The sequence below is a fragment of the Aythya marila genome (genome assembly GCF_965140915.1).
Source record: "Aythya marila genome assembly, chromosome: 1".
NCBI lineage: Eukaryota > Metazoa > Chordata > Aves > Anseriformes > Anatidae > Aythya > Aythya marila.
The window spans coordinates 162,512,347-162,534,839 of NC_139042.1; the positions used below are offsets into that span (position 1 = coordinate 162,512,347).

The 22,493-nt window shown below is 37.4% G+C and overlaps 1 protein-coding gene across 1 annotated transcript in view; it reads left to right on the forward strand.

Annotated features, from left to right (window-relative positions):
- ANO4 (anoctamin 4) overlaps positions 1 to 22,493 on the forward strand; it is a gene marked incomplete at its 5' end in the record, with an annotated part of 126,652 nt that overhangs the window by 40,719 nt on the left and 63,440 nt on the right. The window contains 2 exons of the mRNA XM_082767328.1: positions 17,148 to 17,248; positions 20,457 to 20,501. Coding sequence (XP_082623454.1) covers positions 17,148 to 17,248; positions 20,457 to 20,501 — 146 coding nt within the window. The remainder of the gene's footprint in view (positions 1 to 17,147; positions 17,249 to 20,456; positions 20,502 to 22,493) is intronic.

Genomic DNA, 22,493 nt, shown 5'->3' on the forward strand with positions numbered 1-22,493 from the left:
GCTGTTACAACCCATTCATCTGATTTTAGTGTATTCTTTTTACATTTTTAGTTTAATTGGCTTAGTTTCAGAAGGAAAAATGTTTTTTGAAAGCAGTATATCAGCAAGTTTATTTGCTTGACTGGTAGTAACTAGTAGTTCCTAAATTCTAACGAGTATATGTTGACTTTCATCTCTTTTCTTATTATTTGTGTGTGTGAGAGAGAGGAAGATTACATGAAGTCTTTTTAATCAGTCTAATACTACCTTTTTTATTCAGGCCATTCCCTTTAAAATATCAATTTAAATGAGACACTTAAGACATTCTTATGATTCCAATAATTGTTCACATCTGATTTTCTCAATTACCAAACATCAATAAAATACATTACTGTAATACTTTTTTTTATATATATATAAAATAGAAGCTGTCCACGTTTAGATGAAAGCTATGCAGGCATGTTTACATGCATCACTTTCTGATCTGTTGTAATGCAGGCATATGAAACTCTTTTGAAACAGACCTTAGTTTGATGGCCTTATCTACTTATCTACTATCCTTATTCTACTATTACAACTCTAGAGCTACTAGTAGTAGAGCTACTAATTAGTACAGCTACTAATAGGTCTACTATTCTACAGATTAGGCCTGTAAATTCCTTCACCATGTTATAAAGCAGTTAAGGACCCTGCACACTATTTTGACCAGGGAGTGAAAAGCAGAAGGAAGTTTTTTCTCCCTTTGTTGCAATCTTGTTTGTTGAAAAGAAATGTAAAAGAAATGTATAAAGTTTCCTTAGAGGTAGAATCACATGGAAGATGCTTTATTTGCTCATAATACTGAACACTTGTCAGCCATCTCTGAGGCAAAAAGTTCTCTCCCTAAAGGGTTTTCTTAGGATCATTTTCTTCACCAGCTCTGCTTCTTCACAACCGTGATTTTTTTCCTCCTCCCAGTGTATGCACATCTACCTCTTCTGACTAGGTAAGCAGTGAATTGTGTCTCTCAAGTTTGTTTGTATATCACAAAGCAGTCATGCCTAGTCCAGAGGACTGATTCTTTCCCTGCACTTTTATAGAATTATAGTATAACTGGTTTTGGAAAAGACTTCAGGAGGTGCGTAGTTCAACCTCCTGCTTATTTTTCTCTTTTCTTTTTTTTTTTTTTTTTCTCATTTATTTATATATATATCCATTCCATAGAGGATCTCAGATACTATTTACATATGTCTTAAGTGAAAGACAGCTATTGACCCAGTTTTAGTCTATGTTAGCCTAACTTCCAGAAATTCCCAGAACCATGCACTTTTTATATGTTCTTCATAGAATCATAGAATCATAGAATATCCTGAGTTGGAAGGGACCCTTAAGGATCATCAAGTCCAACTCTTGACACCGCACAGGTCTACCCAAAAGTTCAGACCATGTGCCTAAGTTCACAGTCCAATCTTTTCTTAAATACAGACAGGCTCGGTGCAGTGACCACTTCCCTGGGGAGCCTGTTCCAGTGTGCAACCACCCTCTCTGTGAAGAACCCCCTCCTGACGTCCAGCCTAAATTTCCCCTGCCTCAGCTTAACCCCGTTCCCGCGGGTCCTGTCACTGGTGTTAATGGAGAAAAGGTCTCCTGCCTCTTGACAACCCCTTGCAAGGAAGTTGTAGACTGTGATGAGGTCCCCCCTCAGCCTCCTCTTCTCCAGGCTGAACAGGCCCAGTGACCTCAGCCGTTCCTCGTACGTCTTCCCCTCAAGGCCTTTCACCATCTTCGTAGCCCTCCTCTGGACACTCTCCAACAGTTTCATGTCCTTTTTATACTGTGGTGCCCAGAACTGCACACAGTACTCGAGGTGAGGCCGTACCAGCGCAGAGTAGAGCGGGACAATCACCTCCCTTGACCTACTAGCGATGCCGTGCTTGATGCACCCCAGGATACGATTGGCCCTCCTGGCTGCCAGGGCACACTGCTGGCTCATATTCAACTTGCTGTCTATCACGACTCCCAGATCCCTCTCTTCTAGGCTGCTCTCCAGCGTCTCATCGCCCAGTCTGTACATGCAGCCAGGGTTTCCCCGTCCCAGGTGCAGGACCCGGCACTTGCTCTTATTGAACTTCATGCGGTTGGTGATCGCCCAGCTCTCCAACCTGCCCAGATCCCTCTGCAAGGCCTTTACACCCTCATTTGAGTCCACAACTCCTCCAAGTTTGGTGTCGTCAGCAAACTTGCTCAAAATACCCTCTATTCCTACATCCAGATCGTTTATAAAAATATTGAAAAGTACCGGCCCTAAAATGGAGCCTTGAGGGACCCCACTGGTGACCGCCCGCCAGCCTGACACAGCCCCATTTACCATAACCCTTTGGGCCCTGCCCGTTAGCCAATTGCTCACCCATCGTATGATGTTTTTATTTAGCTGTATGGTGGACATTTTGTCCAGTAGGATCCTATGGGAAACCGTGTCAAAAGCCTTGCTGAAGTCCAAAAAAAATCACATCATCTGGTTTCCCTTGGTCCACCATACGGGTGATCTTATCATAAAAGGAAATCAGGTTAGTTAGGCAGGACCTACCCTTCACAAACCCATGCTGGCTGGGACCAATGACTGCTTTGTCCCCCAGGTGCGCCTCAATAAGTCCGAGAACCAACTTCTCCATGATTTTACCAGGCACTGACGTGAGACTGACAGGCCTGTAATTGCTAGGGTCTTCTTTCTGACCCTTCTTGAAAATCGGCACAACATTTGCCAGCTTCCAGTCTACCGGGACCTCTCCAAATTCCCAGGATCGTTGAAAAATAATTGATAGAGGTTCCGCGATGACATCCGCCAGCTCTTTCAGCACCCGGGGATGAATCCCATCCGGACCCATGGACTTGTAGGGATCCAGGTGGAGTAGCAAATCCCGCACACGTTCAGGGTCAGTTGGGAGTTTGTCATCCCCACCATCCCGGTCCTCCAGCTCAGGGCACCCTGGGTCCCGAAGCCCATCATCGGCATTGAAGACAGAGGCAAAGAAGGCGTTAAGCGTCTCTGCTTTGCCTACGTCATCGTCTGTGAGGAGACCTTCCCTATCAAGGAGCGGCCCTATGTATTCTTTAGTTCTCCTTTTTCCATTTACATATCTAAAAAAACCCTTTTTATTTTCTCTCACAGACACAGCCAGCTTCAACTCTAGCTGTGCTTTGGCCACTCGAACTTTCTCCCTACAAACACGAACAGCATCCCTGTATTCTTTCCATGACGCCTGGCCCTCCTTCCAGTAGCGAAGTCTTCTCCACTTAGGAACTCGTCTTTCCATTCCTAAACTTCTGTGCCTATGTCCTTCACAAATTAATAATCAGATCTGTGACCACACTTTCTGGGTAATCTGGAGAAGCTCAAGCACTCTTACTGCCATAGAAGTTCTGGCTGGAAGTTTGTTGTTGTTGTTGTTGTTTGCCTGTATATGTAGCTCAATGCAGAACACAACCTGGCCCGTCATGTTCTTGATTTTGTACTATGAGTGCCACTGCTATTGGAAACTGGATTGCTGAGACAGCACTGGGATAAACAAATGTCCTGAAACAGCAATTGTCTGGATGGATGCTTGCACTCTACTCTATATAGAGTACCTAGGGTCAACAACCTTTTTGGTTTTTGATGGATTTTATTATTAGTTTATGGATTTTATTAGTTTCAGAAATTCATAGGAGAGTGAATTAGAGCCACCCATGAAGGTGGAGTTATAGGAACTAGCGTTATCTACACTACTGCAGAAGTTGGGGTGGATGATGAGGAAGGAAGGTAATGGGGGACCCAGTGAAAATAAGGTACAGAGACCCAAAAGAGGAAGAAAAAAAAATCTTCTTGACTGTGGCTGTTTGCAAAATAAATATCTGGCTGGGAAGTAACAGGTCCTTCTGGGCAGCAATTCATTTCAATCTAGGATGGAAGGCTAAAATAGAACAAGTGAATTGTACCCTGAAGGTGCCTGTTCCTCTCCAGTGCAGACTTCTAAACATAGTTCTCCTGAATCACACCTGTGATGTCTGCTCTTCAGGACTAAGCCTTTAGGCAACTTCTCAGGATTAGTGGATTTAGAGCCATGATAGAACCAGAGTTTTGATGCAAATATATCAGCTTGCCAGTGTCCAGCAGAGGAAACTGGGTCAGATATATGGCACACAACATAACTTTAAACTTCTAAAGATAAATGTTTCTGTTCTTCTTGTCCCCAGGTGATATCTAGAGCTTTACATGAGTAGATCTATGAACTGTAGGGTCACCACCACACTGGTAGAGTGCAAAACAAACAGCAAACAGAATTGTAAGACAACTTAACATTCAATTCTACATCCATCCCCCAAACCATGCTTCTACAGATTTTCCAATCTTTGACATCTCCTATTCTATGCTTTTTTGACTGTGAACTGATGAGTGCTGTCTATGTCAATTTACATTTAAATATTGGACATTTTTTTGTCTGTGTTGCAAGAGGAAACAGAATCCATGTGTGTTTCTAATGCATTACACCAGCCAAAAGGCACAAAGTAAAAATGATATGCGGAAGATGAACATATTGGAGTTTTGGAGTAGAGGGGGAGAAAGATGATGGTTATTAAGCATTAAGAAGCTAGTGTCAAGATATGGAGGTATATCTTCATTAAATCATGGCAGACAAGTAAAAAAGACATCTTCTCACTGTATAGCTCCCATATATATTAAAAAAAAAAAAAAAAAAAAAGAAAGAAAAAAAAGTATAAAATACATTTAGAAATATCGCACAAGCCCTTACCATCTAAAAATAAATCTTATATATATATGAAGTATGGCATAACTGAAGATAGTGAAGGAGAGAGGGAATGAAAGTCCATTTCCAAATCTACTGTTTACAAGATGGCCCTCAAAGCACTTACAGAGCATCTATTCAGGGTCTGCACATCACTACTGTGGGGAAGTGTCATTCCCATTTTCCCATTTCAGTGGTGAAGAAAAACTACACAGAGAAAACATCCACTTGCCCAAGAAATCACTAGCAAAACCAGAGATGAAACTTTCATAACCATAACACTGCACATTATTGGATATGTAATATCACAGCATTAAAACTCAGGAGTGATGCCCCAGACTGGGATGCATTCTTCTCCTGGACATGAGCTAAAGAAGTTGATGTTTCTTTACAGCAATACACTATAATGTGATGCAGGTAGGACAGCCCCACTGTAAAGACAAATGTGTTAGCAGTAAAGTCAGGGGGCAACCAATTTTAGCTAAGAAAAAAAAAGTAAAAACTTTTTTTAACAGTTTCAAAATTAGGTGTTTGATAGTTTGATGCCATGATAGTTGATTAGAAAGATTTAGCTTTGCAAAAAAGAAAATGGGGGGAAAAAAAGGACAACAGAATGTTTAAACGTGCTTATAAAATCCAGAAACACATGAAAACATGCTATTACATGTGTACTATGACTTTCGAAGTTAAATCAAATTGAAATTTTTCATGTGTTTAACTACACATTTTTACAAATTGTGTTCAGTTTGCTTCCTTTTCATGTAATTTGTTCAGTTCCATGTTGAAACAAAATGCAGTTCTCTTAAATGTCATCACAGCTGATCACTGAAATGTTCCCATAGGACTAACTATGTATACCTAGCAAAAGTCTTTATTTACTAATTTTATTAAGAATTTATTTATTGGATTAACTGTAAGGAAATTTTACATCAGATACTGTTTAATATAAAAGAAAACCAGACTTCCTACAGCCCTGACTAGAACCCTGATGCAGAAAAGAACTGACAGCAGCCTTTGTATTCAGGTTCACCTCACAGCCATTTTACTTACTCTGATTAGAGGAAGCACAATTAGATAAGTGGTCTGAGGTATGGTGCCAGACCGACAGTTTGGTACAGATCTCATCAGAGTATACATGGAAGTGAAGGAACTACTTGCACATTATTTCTCATCCCATGTTCAGAGATTGTCACATTCACATCCTAAAAATTTGCAAGGGAAACATGAATATGTTTCAGGTTTCCTTGAATACGTAGAATTCATATTTTCTAAAAAGTATATATGCACCTCTCTGAAGGGCTTGAAAAAACATTTTCACTAACTGTCCATAAAGCCCCAGAGCACTGTCAACAAGCTATTACCAATATCCAAAAGCACTGATTTGTTACATTATGTTACTCTCGCGTCCCCAGTCTTGTAAATTGAATTGTTCTCAGTGAAGTGTACGTCTTTAACAAAGGGAAGATATCTTTCTAATGCTTTTAACCTCTTAATTTTGATCTTGAAGCCTACAGAACTTGGAGATCTCAGAAATTCATTATGATTGTAAGAAAAATAATACTACATTCTACAGAAAGTACTGCAGACAAATAACATTCAAAATTTAGATATTAGAATGGTGAAAACAAAACAGTGTGGTGGATGGGTGACAGTTGTAATTTCTCCAGAGTCAGGAATTCTCTTTATTTCTGCTTTCCTTCCAGCACATATTATGTTAACAGCCACATGGGAGCATGATATAGGATTTTTTCCCCATTTCTAACACTCACAAGCACCATATGATCCTTCCAGCCCCACATCCCAACTCCTGGAAATCTGAGACTGGTATTAGATGGGACATGTGGACCCATTTCAGTTGCATCTGTTGCTTTTGGGAAGGTGCTATTCCTTGGTCTTTTCAGATTCATCTGAGGTTACAATAAATACATAATAATAATAATAATAATAATAATAATAATAATAATAATAATAATAATAATGTGCAAACACATTTTAGCAAAGGATTAGGTACTGGAACTTAAGCAGAGAATATGGCAAACAATACTTTTAGCTCATACTTAACACTTAAAGGTCTTCCTGCTTGAGCCATTGTCTCAGTCACACTGGAGGAACTAAGGAATTCTTTCTGTCCTGCTTCTCCCACTCTGGGTCTCCCAGCACTGGCTTGTCCTGTGGAGCGCTTTGAGTTTGCTTCTTAGCCCTGCCTTTTTTCCAAGGCTGAACCTGTCATCCTCTTTCAAACATTCCCACATTTCTTCTACATCCTGTTCCTGTTAGGAATGTCAGGGATTCATACCAAATATACCAGAGGTGTCTCAGTCTCCAGCACTGCTCTTTATTGTTCTGGCTCCATTTAGAAAATTCTTTGCTTCCCTTGCCAATGGAAACCCTACTTATTAACTCAGCCCTAACAACACTTCAAGGCTTCACAGCTTTTTTGGCACAGCTAAATCCAAGAGGTAGTTGTGTTGAGCATAGAACCTCCCCTTCAGATCTGTGCCTTTGAAAAGGAAATTTAACCACTGTTTGGTCTCTGAATTGCCTTTTTTTTTTTTTTTTTTTTTCCTAGTACTTGGTTCATGCTATGTTCATGTTTCCTAGTGTATTATTTCTTATGATGACATACTCTGTTTCATTGACCTTGTATTATCACATCTTCCAGGGCAGAATAAAGATAAACGATGCCAAATAAGAGAAGTTTGATTTTATAACATTTTAAAAACTACTTGATCCTCTAGCAAATTACAGTAGAGGAGACTGGAGGGCTCCCACAGCTCCAAGGGCAGGACAGCAACACACTGCCAAGAGTTTGTCTAACCTTTGCCTTAATGTCAGAAGCCTTCCCTTACAAATCACTCTAATGTTTCAGCAGTGTTCAGCCTGATTTTTTTTCTCTGTATCTGGCCTAAATCTTATTTGCTACAATTTAATCCTGTTATTTCTTGCCTCATTCAGAAGGTGGAGAGCAGTTCATTCCCTTCCTAGTCACAACTACTTGTTACATATTTTATAAATAAAAAATAATAATAATAATAATAATAATAAAAACATACTGTTATTTGCTTAGTATTTTCTTCTGTATTTTGGATCATCCCAGTTCTTTACCTTTTTTTCCTCTAAGTTTCCCAAAACTCATGGTCATTCTTATTGTCCTTCTCTGACTTTCCTTCTTTAATTGGTCCATATCTTGGTAGTTTGTGAAATCTTATATAAGTTCATTTAATACAATTTTCCTCCAGCTGAAAAAAAAAATAAATTACGCTCCGGAGGTTGTAACTATGTAATTAGAAGAGGTGTGATGATGTTGGAACTGCCTCCTTCGTACATCTGTTAGAGTTATGGTGCAGTCAGAGAGTGATCAGCAGGAGAAGTAACCTTCTGTGGTGGTGTGAGGGAACCTGGTGAGAGAAAAGTGACACACTGATGAGGAGGAGACAAGTAAGACAGAGAGATGGGGTTCTGCAAGAGGAAACAAATATATCAGTGGGAAACACTTGTCAGGTGTTGTGTGTGTGTAAGACAGGTGGGAGAGGAGCTGCTTTAAAATGTTACACTGCAGAACTCACTTTTGTTTGCTTTTATTATTATTATCATTATTATTATTATTATTATATTTTTCTTTGAAAAGCAATATGGCAAGTGTGGAGAGTAGGGCAAGGAGATTATTTTAGGAAATAAATTCATCAGTTTTATTACTGAGATGATAACAATTCAGTTGTACACCTTTCAGTAACTACTAGCAAGAACAGAGAAAAGTATGTGCCATTCAGTTTTAATACCATTTCTTTCTTAACAAATTTGCTAATATATTGTCACGTGTGAAAGATATCATGCCTGAGGGTATAGGTGTTTCTACAGCAGAAGTATAGTGTCTCTATAAAGTTTAATCAAAAATGGTTCAAAATACAACATTTCTACACTGCATTTCTTGGACATACTACAATTTCTGTATTTAAAATATGTGGAAGAACAGCCTGCAGTGTATTAACAATTATAATTCCTTAAGTGGTGATGTATTGAGAAAGTTTTCTGTAGTTTGGATTTCTTCCCATTGTCTACTGCTGTAGAAATAATGGAATTTCCCCCCATTTTTAAAATATATTTTCCAATATTCTTTAGGCCCAACTTTTGGTTTTAAACAAATCCCTTTCAACAAAATGATTGAATTATAAGCTACAGGGCCCTTGGTGTATGAGTCATATTGACTCTTTTCAGAGATCTAATCTAATGGAATTGTAATTTTCCAGTCAGGAAATCTTAGTTATAGAAGAAAAAGACTAATTATATTGCATTTACAAAGTGTATAGAAAGACTGGGATTATTAATTGAAATGGAATTTTATCTTAGTTTCCTTTTCAATTTGCATTTTTACACTTCCCCATACAAGAGAATAAAACAGATTGCTGTAAGTATACCAAATCTGTTGGTTTTAGAGGTATGATAGGTGGTATTTCAAATCTACACCAAAGTTCTACTCTGAATAAGAGTATCTAAATAGTATCTACAGAGATAAAAATAGTATCTACAAAAAAATAGTATCTACAGAGATAAAAAGCACTTTGATGTCTTCTGTTCCACCTTTGGACTGTGATTTCTCTGCTGCAGCCCTTAGTGACACAACCCCTCTATGTAAAGTGGGCAAAATAAAAGATTCTAGAAACCTTTACACAGTGTTAATTCTCTCAATAGATAACAAAGATCTCAATAGATAACAAAGATGTTTGCACTTTCCTATTCTGAACAGTATGCCTTTTGCTAGCTGAAGACTTCTTAAACAGAATGAATATTTCTTCATCTGTAGAAAAAGATGACACTGACTATTAAGCAAAGATATTTTTGTGGTGGTTTTGATGGAGCAAGAGAATTTGGAGGGGGGATTCTTTGCCAGTGTATGTATTACTTGAAGTCTTGGTTTCATTGTGATATAGAGATCTTAAATTTTAGCATTATTCAGCAAACAATTTTAGGGTTAGCTTCATCACATTGAAACATATGCAAGCAGATCAAAACTAACATTACCTCATTTGATGATGATGTTGGCCTTCAAGCAAATTAAAAAAAAAAAAAAAAAAAAAGATTTGTTTGTTTTCTACACCGCTTGCTATATCTTCATGTAAGAGCTCTGAACCAGGAGAGCAAATCATCCTTGTCCTCTATCCCATTTACCCAAACCATTAAAATACTGGGCTACATCTGGTGCTGCTTTGCTTTTCTGTGTCATATGGGAGGTGTTTTCATCAAGCGCCTTATGCCAATAGGCATATTATGAATGGCAATAATTGTTTAGAACTGGAGCTAGTGTTTAGGCATCTGCCTTGTCAGTAGCTTGTGCCATGAAGGGATATTTCCTTATTACAACAAATTAGAAAAGAGGAAATCCATAATTTGTCCTTATCATATATTTACCCTGTTTTATTTAAAGAACATCTAGCAAATGAAGGGATTTGTACAGAAATGCACAAAGGATCCAGTATTCTTCCTTCTATGTTTACAGATCCTATTACATATTTCAATTTCATCTTCTGTCTCCAATAAAGTTCTAATTATGCTATGTTTGCTTAAGAAAATTTTATGTTTCTTCTGTTTCCAGTGTATGTATTTTTAACATCAGATGATTTAATTATATATGGAAGTCAAACTACTATGAACCTAGATGAGCAGAGACAGATGAAAAATCATGTAGACTATCAATTATTAGGAACTTCCTCTCTGCACTAGACTCTAAAATTTCATTTTCATGATCAACATGAAACTGTGATGTGGTGAAGCCAGAACATTAGGATGGATTAGCCTTTAATTCTTGTTGTTTTATATATATATTTTATTTTTTATTTTATTTTATTTTTTTGTAGGAAGTCTTACACAGTCTGAGCATGGTTTAGGATTTGGAAAAAAAGTAAATCTACCTAAGTGCAGTAATCTGAATTGGAAGCTGAACAGCAGTAATCAAGCCTATTCTCACCATCGTATTTTGCTTTGGGAAGCACTTTCTTTTCATGTAGTAATGGTGTTGTATCTGGAGAGTCAGCTGTTCTACAATATGCTTTTGCAAGTTTCCAAAACAACTTCCCTTGCAGAATTGTTGTTTATACCCCGTCATTGTATCAGATAACTTGGGTACCTTTAGTAAGACTACAGAGTGCAGTTGCTCAGAAATTCACTATAGCTATCTTATTAAAGGATATACTATTTGTATAATGGCAGAGAGGAATGGGAAAGTGGCTTCCTCAGTGTCTGCCTTCAAATGAACCAGACAGAATAGTTTTGCAGCATTGAGTTAAACAATGAAAAATGACTTACCAAAGATGGCTCCTCAAACTCTTTCCAGTTCTAATAATACTAGCCGTAAGATAAAGCACAGAAAATTGGGATGTAGGTTGGGGGAACAAGCATCTGAGCTGCCCAAACTCTCAGAGTTTATGGGCAGCTATAACTGGTAATTATTCATGTTCTTCATGGGCATCATTCTCCTTCATTTAACTGGATCATTTGTTTTGTTTGGTGCTTTTCCTTTGCCTGGCGGAATGGGGACCTGTGTTACGTCTGAGAACATACTGTCAGAGTTGTCTTCTGAGACTTTCCCTTTCTTGCAGAACAGAGGCAGGCAGCAGTCTCAGAGCACGTTTGCTCTGCACAGCCAGGTGCATGCACTGACTCTGCTACTCCCTCGATGTGAGGAATATTATATCACATTGTGAGTGTGCAGCTGACCTGAGTAACCTGGGGCTACATTACGGCATATGGTCTGCACTAAAGCCTCTATCCTAACCGTGTAATCTGGACTAGGATCTTCTTCAGCTGTGGTCTTGCTAAATTCACTGGCATCTCTCTTGAGAAAGAATTTTGCATTACACTGGCAAATAGAAAGGTATACAGACTACAGTTGAGAACTACAGGGAAAGCATTGACATCAAAAAGACTTTGGTGTCCTGATCATAAGTAATTCTTATCTTCCTTGAATGTGTGAACTAAGAGAGCCTGAAAAGGAAGTTGAAAAAACAAAAGCCTTCATCTTGGTGGAGCATTAGCAGGTGCTCAGAACCTGTGCTGCTGCAAACACTTCTGCATTCTTGTGGAAGGCCAGTTATGGTCCTTACATCCAGAGTGGCTGTGATGCCCAGAGAGGTTGTGAGGTGTCCACCCATGGAGATATTCAACCACAGTTGTGGTTGTGGCTGTCCCTGCTTTGAGCAGGGTTTGGACTAGATGACCTCCAGAGGTCCCTTCCAACTTCATTTATTCTATGAGTATATGATAAGCATCTTGTTCAGTTCCTCTAGGTAATTTGTATGCAAAAGCTATAATAAGCCTGCCTGCACATTTTGTGTGTTTGAATGATTGTTAAGTTTGTGAAATTAACTGTTTTACAAAAAATAAATTTTTCTGTGTCAAAGCAATTCTTCTCCAACAAGCCTCTAAAAGCAAATATGAATATTTAATAGACAATTCATTAAATGTAAGCATTTTAAACTTCAAAAAATAATTAATGAGACATATATATATATTGTGAAAATATTGTGTGTTTTTTTTTTTTAATTATTTTACACTTGGGATAAATCACTGTGGAAGTGCCTGATAAAATGTAATTTAGTTGTACGATATATTTTTCATAGCCTGTGATGCTAAAAGTAGAACGTTGTACTTAAGGGACCTTTCTTGGCCCATAATACAATCAAAAGGTTTGATGATCTCAACTATCACTGTATAAAATATTAACATTTTAAATCTAAAATTGAAATGTGTAACTGATCTCTCATGTAAAGAGTCAATATGAAATAATGTGTACATAAGTAAAAATATGTTCTTCTACTCAGATGTTTCACCTATTTGAATTTTTAAACCTGCAAATAATTAATTTCACATGTTTGTACTATCTTCCAGTCCAGATGAATTAAAAGATGAATCCCATCAACTGTTTGTCAGATGAAATCCATGTGATTAGCTATTTTGTCACAGAAATCTTATGCACATATGTCAAACCTGTACTCAGTATTTACTAATGGGATTATCAAGAAATGTTTTATCATTGCCTCAAAGACAGTTCAACCTCTTCCATTAAGATGGTCATGCTGCAGGTATTTTTAATCCTTTCTCTAGGAAGTGGAGTCCAAGTCAGAATATTGTTTCCATGGTAGATTTACTACATCTATGTTACATTACTGGGACATTCATACTCTCCACTTTAAGTGAATGCAGATGACATTAGATAGGATTAAAGGCACCCTTTCTCACACTGTTTCTTAACTCTAAGCAATTTGTATCTCTTTATTGCAGACTCTAAGCTCATTGTTGCACAGTAAACTTGAGCAATGAGATAATATTTGCATTTTGCTTCTACTGAGGTAACCTACCCTGTTCTTTAAGTTCCCTCTCCACTCACACTTTTGTCCACATGAAAGGGCATTTGCAAACATTTCCCCTTGTTACTAACTCTGTTCTGTTCCAGCAGTGAGATTCTGTCAGCTGATGCCAGAAATTAATCACTGTAACAATGACACCTGCTCTGAGCTGAATTAGATGACACATTGCCTGAATGCTGGCAATAGCCAGTCACCTGCTTGCATTACTAACTCCAGTGAAGCTGAACTTCTGGAAGTATTTTGCTAAGTAAAGATGAAACTTTATCCTATCATCAAATTATCATATCAAAGTCATATTAAATTGTAATCACCTATCTCTGTCTCCTTATACCAAGTCATTCTGTATTTTATACATGTTCTTTCATGTAAAAAATAATTTATTAACAGCTTTCTATTAATTAGTTAGGCCTTCCTTCCCTCCCTCCCATATGGTTTCTCATAAGTCAAAAACCTCTTAAAACCTCGGTTTAAATGTGAGCGGTATATTCCACTTTTTCAACAAGCCTGTGCTGTGATTGTAAAGAGGTATTTGAAAGATATTGGCACTATTATTTACTACTTTCCTTAGATCCATGAACATAGAAGTTAATGCATTTGAATAAGTAATATTTTCCCTCAAACTGGACATATACTAAGAGTATATAAGTACTTACCTAGGGGTAATGTATGCACTTTTGAAAAGTATTGGCAGAACATCACCGCTGCTTGTCCAGTTCTATGGAATTACCTTTGTGAATTTACATTTACTTTGTTTTTGCAGAGGAAGAATGATTTAATCAGCTATATTTGGTAAGGTTTGTTTTTTTTTCCACCTGATTCACTTAACATGGCAAATCAGTCTGTGCCAATAACATAACAGTAATTTTCAAAAAGTGGGACTTATGGAAGTTACTATTTAGTACTCCGTACTGAGACATCATATGGAGCTTGATATAGAGGAGACTGTTATCAGGGGAAGGACACTGATTTTCTCTTATTTTCTGGATTTTTCTGCGTGTTGTTCCTAACAAGAATAAGCTGTTTGCCAGTAATTATGGCACTATTCCCATTCTGGCTTTTTAAGTTGCCTTGTTGGGTCTTCCTAATGTAGGTAAGGTTTAAGTCTGGTTGCTGGGTCTGTTACAAAATCTTTTTCTCTTCTTTTACTTTGATCAGGAAGACTAAAATGTGGGAGGAGTCCCAGTCCTGAGTTTTGTTTCCTTAAATTATGTTAAGGAAGACACATTAATGGTAAATCCTGGTTTGTTTTCCTTTCACATCTTTTCCCTGTTGATGTACATACATAACTTAGAGCATTGATATTTGCAGTTGTCTGCCTAATAGCCTCAAGGCAAATAAACAATTACGCTCACCCAAACATGAGTCCTACATGAGTCCAATTCCTACATGACTTGTTTTTGTCTTAAAAAGACTTGACAATATTATTGATAATGAACAAAAATGTCTTTGTTGTGGGAGGAGAGTGTTCAAGAGTATATTTGACAAAGGACACTAATCTCCAGCCTTGATCCTGAGAAAGAGCCTGCAAATACTGCAAAACGTGGGCTTTTCAAGAGATGTTCAATGTCAGCATAACTTTTCTTCCATTCAGACTAACAATGATAACTTCAGAAAGAACAGAGTCAGGTCAATAGTGAATATATATTTTTAAATCCTGGACCTAGAATGCTTGTGGGAGTACACGTGAGTTTGATAGCCAGAACTTAAATTAAAACAGCAGTTAACACCACTCTGTTTCTAGACATGAAAGCCTGTTTTCAGAAAAAGAAAAACCTGCCCTTTCTTTACAAATTTTCCTTGGCCTATCTGATGACTGTAACTCGCTAAAGAAGTTGTTTATACTTTTGGAGTTATGTAAATGGCCCCGACATTAGTCTCTTCCACTCCTTACATAGTCATACCAGAGAAATATGGTACTTACTTTTTGAGCACATCTGTGTTAGATTTGTTTTCTTTGGAAACACAGTATCTGTACAAACTTAGTGGTATAAGAGAAAGATAGTCTTGCTAGTTGGGCAAGTCTATTATACAGGGGCCTATGGCGCTACCTGTATTCTGGGATTAGCAGCAAAGATACAGTGCTAGAAGTGATTCGTCAGTGAAGCTGGAAAGGTTGGGAATTAAGGAATATCTCTGATACTGAAGTATGGGCTACTAAAACATCTACTTCTGATTATTCAATACTGATTTAGTATTTTCAGGAATTACATAATATGATTGTTTCAGATCAACAGAAAAAGGAAGTAGGTGAGCAGGAAGAAGGAGGGAAAAATTATAGCTTGTGAAAAATAGTAAATGGATGAAACTGAGGACTGAAACTCATTGTATATTAACTATCTGTAAGCCAGACTGTGGTGATTTTAATTTTATTGTACAAGACATTCTATCATGTTTAGTAGTGGACTTGTCTGTACTAGGTTAAAGGTTGGACCAGATCATCTTAGAGATCTTTTCCAACCTGAATGATTCTAAGATTCTATGTTTTGAGGATCAGGTTTCAATTAAACTAAATACACCTTGCTAGTGTGTTTAATAAGAATTTTTAAAATATATTCCTGTAAGAAATTGTTTTATTAAGAATGCCTTCTTTGCACTGAATATTCTGAACCTCATCTTTGAGAGTAGTTTGCTGTAAAATTTTAGAATGTAGTCTTGTTTTTGTGTTATCTACTTGTTAAAGTCTCGTAGGCAAATTAAAGATAATTTTCAAAATATAAAGAAAAACATCATTAAGAGTCTGATTTGGAATCCATAGAAGTCAATGGAAAGACTACAGCTGAATTCAACGTCTCTGATGCAACTCTCTTGAGGGCATTTTTTTGCTGTTCTATCATTTCATGTTGAAATATTTTGCAGGAAGTTACCAACAGAACAGTGAGATTATTTTTTTCTGAAGTTTTAAATATCAGAAATTCACTTGTTCTACCATGCACTACATCCATTTTTTTTCTTACATCTAAATAATAATTTGGCTACAAATATTTCTCTGTGTCCATTTTTGATGACTCAAAAAATTCTACTTGTTTAAAAAAATGTTTTCTCTTTAATGACTGTTTGGTTTTGTTTTGTTTTCCTGTTTCATTGTTGTCATTGGTTTGTTTTGTATTGGTCTGTTGTTTTTGTCTGTGCTAAGAAAAGTCATATATATGTATCTTAACTGCTAGCAATAATGTTCTGGCTACTCCAAGGATACAAACATACTACAACAATTCAAATGATTTCTACATTTATCAGAGTAGTGGAGGGAAGAATCAAGACATCAAGAATACAAATGTTAGCCTTCAACCCTTATAGTCACTGCAGCTTCCAAATAAGTGATACCAGATTTAAGTACAACATACCCACAGTATGTAGTAATAGCTAAGAATGAATGTGAGAAATATTGAATATACTACAATGTCTAAAAGACCAGGATATCATCCCTAAAGCCTAACTAATCTCTAAACTAACAAATTTCTTGCCTTGTTTCTCAGTCCTCACACTTTCCTTTTCTTAAAGCCTGTAGTCCTTCACCCATTTCCTGGGTATTCCTCAAATTTAGCCAGTGGTAGTTGTCCCTGTTAATGTGATACATTTAGCTGTTGCAGGCTGTATTAAGTGCAGATTTATGAGAATATAATTGATTTTCATTAGAATTTGAAAAATTTATCTTTCAGTATTAACATTTGACTGTCAGTGTTCTCAATAAATACAGCTTCAGCTGACCCTGCAGTAGCTTTCTTGAAAAGTACTATTAAAAAGTACTAGATACTCTGATGTGAATGTCCTGCATAAAAACCTCTATACACTACATATAACCCATAGGAAAGAAGACAGTAACAGTGAATGTGTGTACAGGCCAGAAGGGAGTCACAGGTAAAACCAGAAGAAAACAAGAAGAAAAATAAGATGGCAAAATCCCTATAGAGCTCCATGTGCTTGAGGAAGAATCAGGAAATGGGAGGGGTGACACAAAACAAGAATAAATACTGAACACCGCCCATGATTTCTTTATTTCTTACCTGAAAAAGTAAGCCGTGGTAGCTGTTTTCTTTTTCTTTTGCAGTCATCTCTAACAAACAGTGACATCATCTTTGTGAAGTTGCATGCCCCTTGGGAGGTCCTGGGCAAATACGCTGAACTAATGAATGTAAGAATGCCTTTCAGGTAGGTGTAGTTGTATTTTGTCTTCACGCTTTACTGTAAAGCTAAAGTAAAAATAACACCAAAACGCACATGGAAAGCTCATCTGTAAGATACCACACATCCTTTGAAAATATAAATGGAGCGCCATAGATACCATAGTCATTGATCTTTCTTGTTAATGCCTGCAATTTCAGTAGAGTATTGGTTTGAAATTAAGGTGAGCTGTAGCAGTGCAGCTGTTTTCATGGGGTATTCTATCCTTAGGCCCTTTAACCCCTTCACTGCTGGAGCCCCCTGCATACTTGTGCGCTGCTGTTTTTTAAATGGACATTTCATTGAAATCAATGGGAGGTCAAGAAGATCCAGGTACGTAAGGCAGCACAGAAAGTGCATGTCTGTTGGACGTATCTGGTATGTTCAGCACTGTAAATTTTCTGCTTGTATAGTGCATAGTTATGGAAATGCAAATTATAAATAAGTATCACGTCTAATATGAGAACAATTCAGACTATAAGTGCCTTTGCCTGTGGAGAAAATAAAGAAATTGTATAAAATGTCACTGACAACCAAATTAATTTCACATAATCCTTCAGATTATTTTTATAATATATTTAATATCATTTGCATGTTGAGTTATGAAATTTTCTCTGTAAAATATCTATTTTACTCTGCTGGTTACCAGAAAGTTTAAAATAGCATGAAGATTTCCACTTGAATTGACCAAAACCCCTGAACTGAGAGGTCTTGATTCTTCTTTCAATTAGAAGGGTTTATAGATTCATAACTCCATTGATTTTAATGGAATTACTCCTGAGCAAGAAAAGGATCAGATCCAGAATATACAACTAGTGAGTTTGTGTCCTTTGCAGGAATTTCTGTTCCTGTTTTCTTCTTACTTAAGGATGACAAATGCCTCTGGTATGAGACATGCTGTAGTATTACAGAACTTGCTAGGAAAAAATGGATAAGAATTAAGGACAAAAATGCAGGCTTATTTTCTATGTCTGTATGCTTAGTTTTATTTTGTTTTGATTTCATTTACACAGTAGATCTTCAGTTGTTCTTATCTGGGCTTCTAGTGCTAGAGAAAAGCATAAAAGCTATCACAGATCATTACAAAACATTCATATTCTTTTTTAGAAAAGCGTTCTAGCCACATAAAAGATGGACTGGGTCAAAAGTGTACCTCCTCTATATTCTCTGGCATTCCTTGAGATGAACCTGGCCCAGTAGAAGGATAAGGTCCCATGATTAAGTACACCAGGAACTCAGGTTTTAGTCACAGTGAGCAACTTATTCTTTCCTGATCTGAAGTCTCTGCTTTGAGATCTATTTCTTAGCAGATAGCAAATCAGGTGCCATACAGAAAGATGTGCTTCATGTCCGCAGGTTCATTCTTTTCTTATCCACAGTGTTGCTAAAAGGAAATTGTGGTGATTTTTTTTTTTTTTTTATGTCTGACAGGCAGGCTCTTAATTTTTATTTTAAGAGCAACAAAGTTGTTTACCATTTAAAAACAAGAATCAGCATTTTTCAAAATGTACACTATTCTAGACTGCCTGTTTCCAGACACCCTTATCTGACCCCTGTTTTAAGGGTTGCTGATTACTTACAGCTCCCAGTAAGTTTGGGTTGAAATTGTCCAAGGTCCACACATCACTTGCTGTTTCAAAGCAGAGGTCCCTAAGCAATGGATAACTCTGAATATTTGAAGGAAATCAAGAGGTGGATGTCATCGTCAGTAACACTTATCTTTGACTAATCTCTGCTCCTGTTGAGTACAGCAAGAGATACCGCACTAGCTTATGGAGGATTTGACCAAAGGATGCTGGCCAGCATGGATTTTTCTTCAAATTTTCACTTCATCAGCACAATATGGGCACTAGTAACAACAATAATGTCAAAATATAGTGTGTTAAATCTAAGTTCTGAAAATTAACATAGAAACTAACCACTTGTTTTTCTATAGTTGTGGGCTGCTGCAGGGAAAGTTTACATCCCAGCCAGACCCAGTACAATAGTTTATAGAGCATCAGGGTTGTCTTGTTCTAGAATGCCCTCAACCATTATTGCTTCCAAGGCACCAGCAGCATTACTACCCTGTAATATTCACAGATATTCAGAATGAAATTTGTGGTGTGGCCTTTCCTTTTCCAGAAATGATACAATTCAGTGTTACATGATGGCACCTCTCAGAATACACCACCTTGATTTAGCAGTAACCTCCAATGGTTTGAGGAAAGTCAGAGGAAGACACTGACATTCAGGCAGGCACACAAATCTTGCTGTAAGGAGTATCAGTCCCAAAGCCACACCTAAAGCCCTCAGATTTTCTTACCTCTCATCACGATGTGATCTCTGCTGAAGGTGATGGGTCAAATCCTGACAGCTGTGGTGCTCCTATAGTCACATAAGAAAAGAGCAAGAGTAACAACAGAGTGGGACAGGAGGTGGACAGCCCACTCTGGATCTACACAGAATGGTTTGGGGCCACTCCACCTGGGTGTTGTGAGCCCTACAGGGCCCATCAGAAAGCTGGCCAAGAGAGTGTGTTCAGCACGCATCTGCTTGTGCACCCTTGTCTGCTCACTGGATCCCCAAAGGCACTCCCACACAGCTTATTGCACTGACAACAAAAATCAACAATGCCTGTCTGAGGGGCAGAGGGGGTGGCTGTATCCTGGGGTGGATGCTGAGCACATACTCATTTGTTTGTGTAGCCTATATTCTGTTTCTGGGGATGATACTCCAGCAGCAAACACTGGTCCCGGTTGTCACTACGTGTATTATTGGCATATTGCAGCATCAGGCACTACTTCCCTGGCTTTTCTAAATAATTTCTCTTGCAAATCAAATGCAGTTTTTTTAATTCACTAGTGGATATGAGATGCATAGAGGATAATTTATCCATGCTAGTATTGGTCCTTTAAAATTCCTGCACCTGTTTATGGACGTCTTGGAAATAGATACATCCTTGGGTCCCCGTCTTTCACACATGACAAGTAGCAGAAAAAGAGAAGACAGCGTGAAAGCGATGATCTTCTTGCAATTCAAATGCCACCAGAGTCTGTGTGGCTTTCCTGTGACAGTTCTGTTAATCTCTCTTTTAGTCTCTTCCTCCACCTCTTACAGGCTTCTGTCTTCAATCTCCTTTCCTTCCTTGCTAGTTCATACTGTAACTGACGATGGGTTTTCTTCTCGACTGGCTTCATTTTTGCTGTTCTTCCAGGAGAAAAATCTATTACCTGCACCGCCGATACAAGTTCATGAATAGGTGAGTACAGTTCTTATGCTAGTTCAACTATGTTAATTTGAACCTGATAATTAATTGTTAAGGTCAAGTTGGAAGTAAAAGGTTATTAGCTGTATTTGTAGGAAGGTTGGAGGGAGTGATCACACAATAGAACATATGCAAAAACATCTATAGCAGTTGTGTTTTTAAGACATCTGCCATGTGAAATTCATTTTACCAGTGTTGCCCTTTTTAGGAACAAGGAAATGTTTTCCAGTTGATGGAGTCTTTTTTTTTTTTTTTTTTTTAAGGAAGAATAAGTGAGTTAGTGCAAACACTGTCTTTTCATGTAGCTCATTAGGGAGTTTCTTAGGGTTAAAATACCACAGGTACCGCTTTATTTTTTCATTTCTATACACCTTACCTACTTCTTACAGTGATGGCATTATTTATTTATTGCTTCCTCTGTGGGGATGCTTAGTACTTTGTTGGTAGATAGAAAGGCAATGAACCAAATTCATCTCTGGTGTGAGCTTAAGAGATGAGTACTTTTGAAGGATCTTTGAAGTTCTTTCACTCAATTATTAAATATCTTAAGGTTGGGTTTGATGTGTTTTGTGCCTGACTTTATGGAATAAAAAACTTCCAGTGCCACAGTTTGCATTTTCGATATCTCAGACAATTGAATGAAAATGTCTCAAAAAAGACTAAAATATGTATAAAAGCTCTGCAAAGACCAGCTCATACATTGGCATTTAATGCCACAGTGCTGTTGATGCAGTTTTCAAAAGGCTCTAATGTTTGATTTACTGTCTCACTCTTAAGTCAATGGAAAAACTCCCCTGAAGTTCTGAGAGGGAAGAGTTAGATTTGAAATATCTGCATATTGGAGTAAAACAGCTGTATTATTCTGCAGATAATGTCACTAAATGATCATCCATGGGAAGATAAATGATGTATTATCACTCTGCTGCATGAGTATAAGGGTCCCTTCCAACTCAGGATATTCTATAATTCTATGATTCTATATATTAAATCCCATCAAAATATGGTGGTGACTTGAGAATACCAGCACTGATCTCACATTATGGTATTTGCATTTTTACACTGGCAAACACCAAATGGGCTCTTCATGAGAGCTAAGAAACACACGCTGTTCTGAAGTTTGTCAGTGTTCCCCCAACTTGACACTCCCACTTTACAATGAGTACATAGCACCTGTTAGTTTCAGAGTTTGTCATGATTTTAGTTAAGACATGGTTGCTTTCACTACAGCAATAGACTAAAAGGAAGGAGCAGGTAAAGATTCTAACATTTATATGTACCGTATGAAATTTTGCCATACGTTCATTTCCTCTTGAGTCAACATATAATTTGAAGTTAGAAATAGTGTAATCTTTTTCTGTGGGTTTGTGGTTTTTCTTGCTCCTGAGTGATGACAACACTTGACTAAATTCAATTTTTATGTTCAGGTCTATGAATAGCTACTTGAGGCAGAAAATCTATAACTGAATAGTCCCAGTGGGAAAATAAGAAAACATATTCAGCTCTATTTTCATTTATGTAAAATTCAGATTTACAGCTTCAATAAAACTGTCTATTTCCTCTACCCTTAGTTCAATGAAGATTAGAAGCAAGTGAAGCTTTGATCCATTTTTTTGAGCTAAGCTAAAATTAAATTGACATTTAGTCAAAATTTATTTTAAAGAGGACTTTTGTTACAGGGCAAAGTCCAGAGCAGATCTCTTGCAACTTGTCAGTCACACTTGAATTTTCTTTCTGAAAAAAATCTAGTGATCCCTAAGTTTTAAATAACAAAACTCCTCTAATATAGTCTAGAGTAAAGGGTGGGTATCAGGTGCATACACAGTATCTAGAACTCTACCTGGGCTGTGGTTAAAAAATAAACTAAGACAATATCTAGCACTACGATATGCATAAAGCTTTTTCAGACTTGAGGCAAAAATAAAATCAATCTCAATTCAAATAAATTGTTTTTATTTTCCCAATTTCCTCTTTCTTTTGGATAAAAAT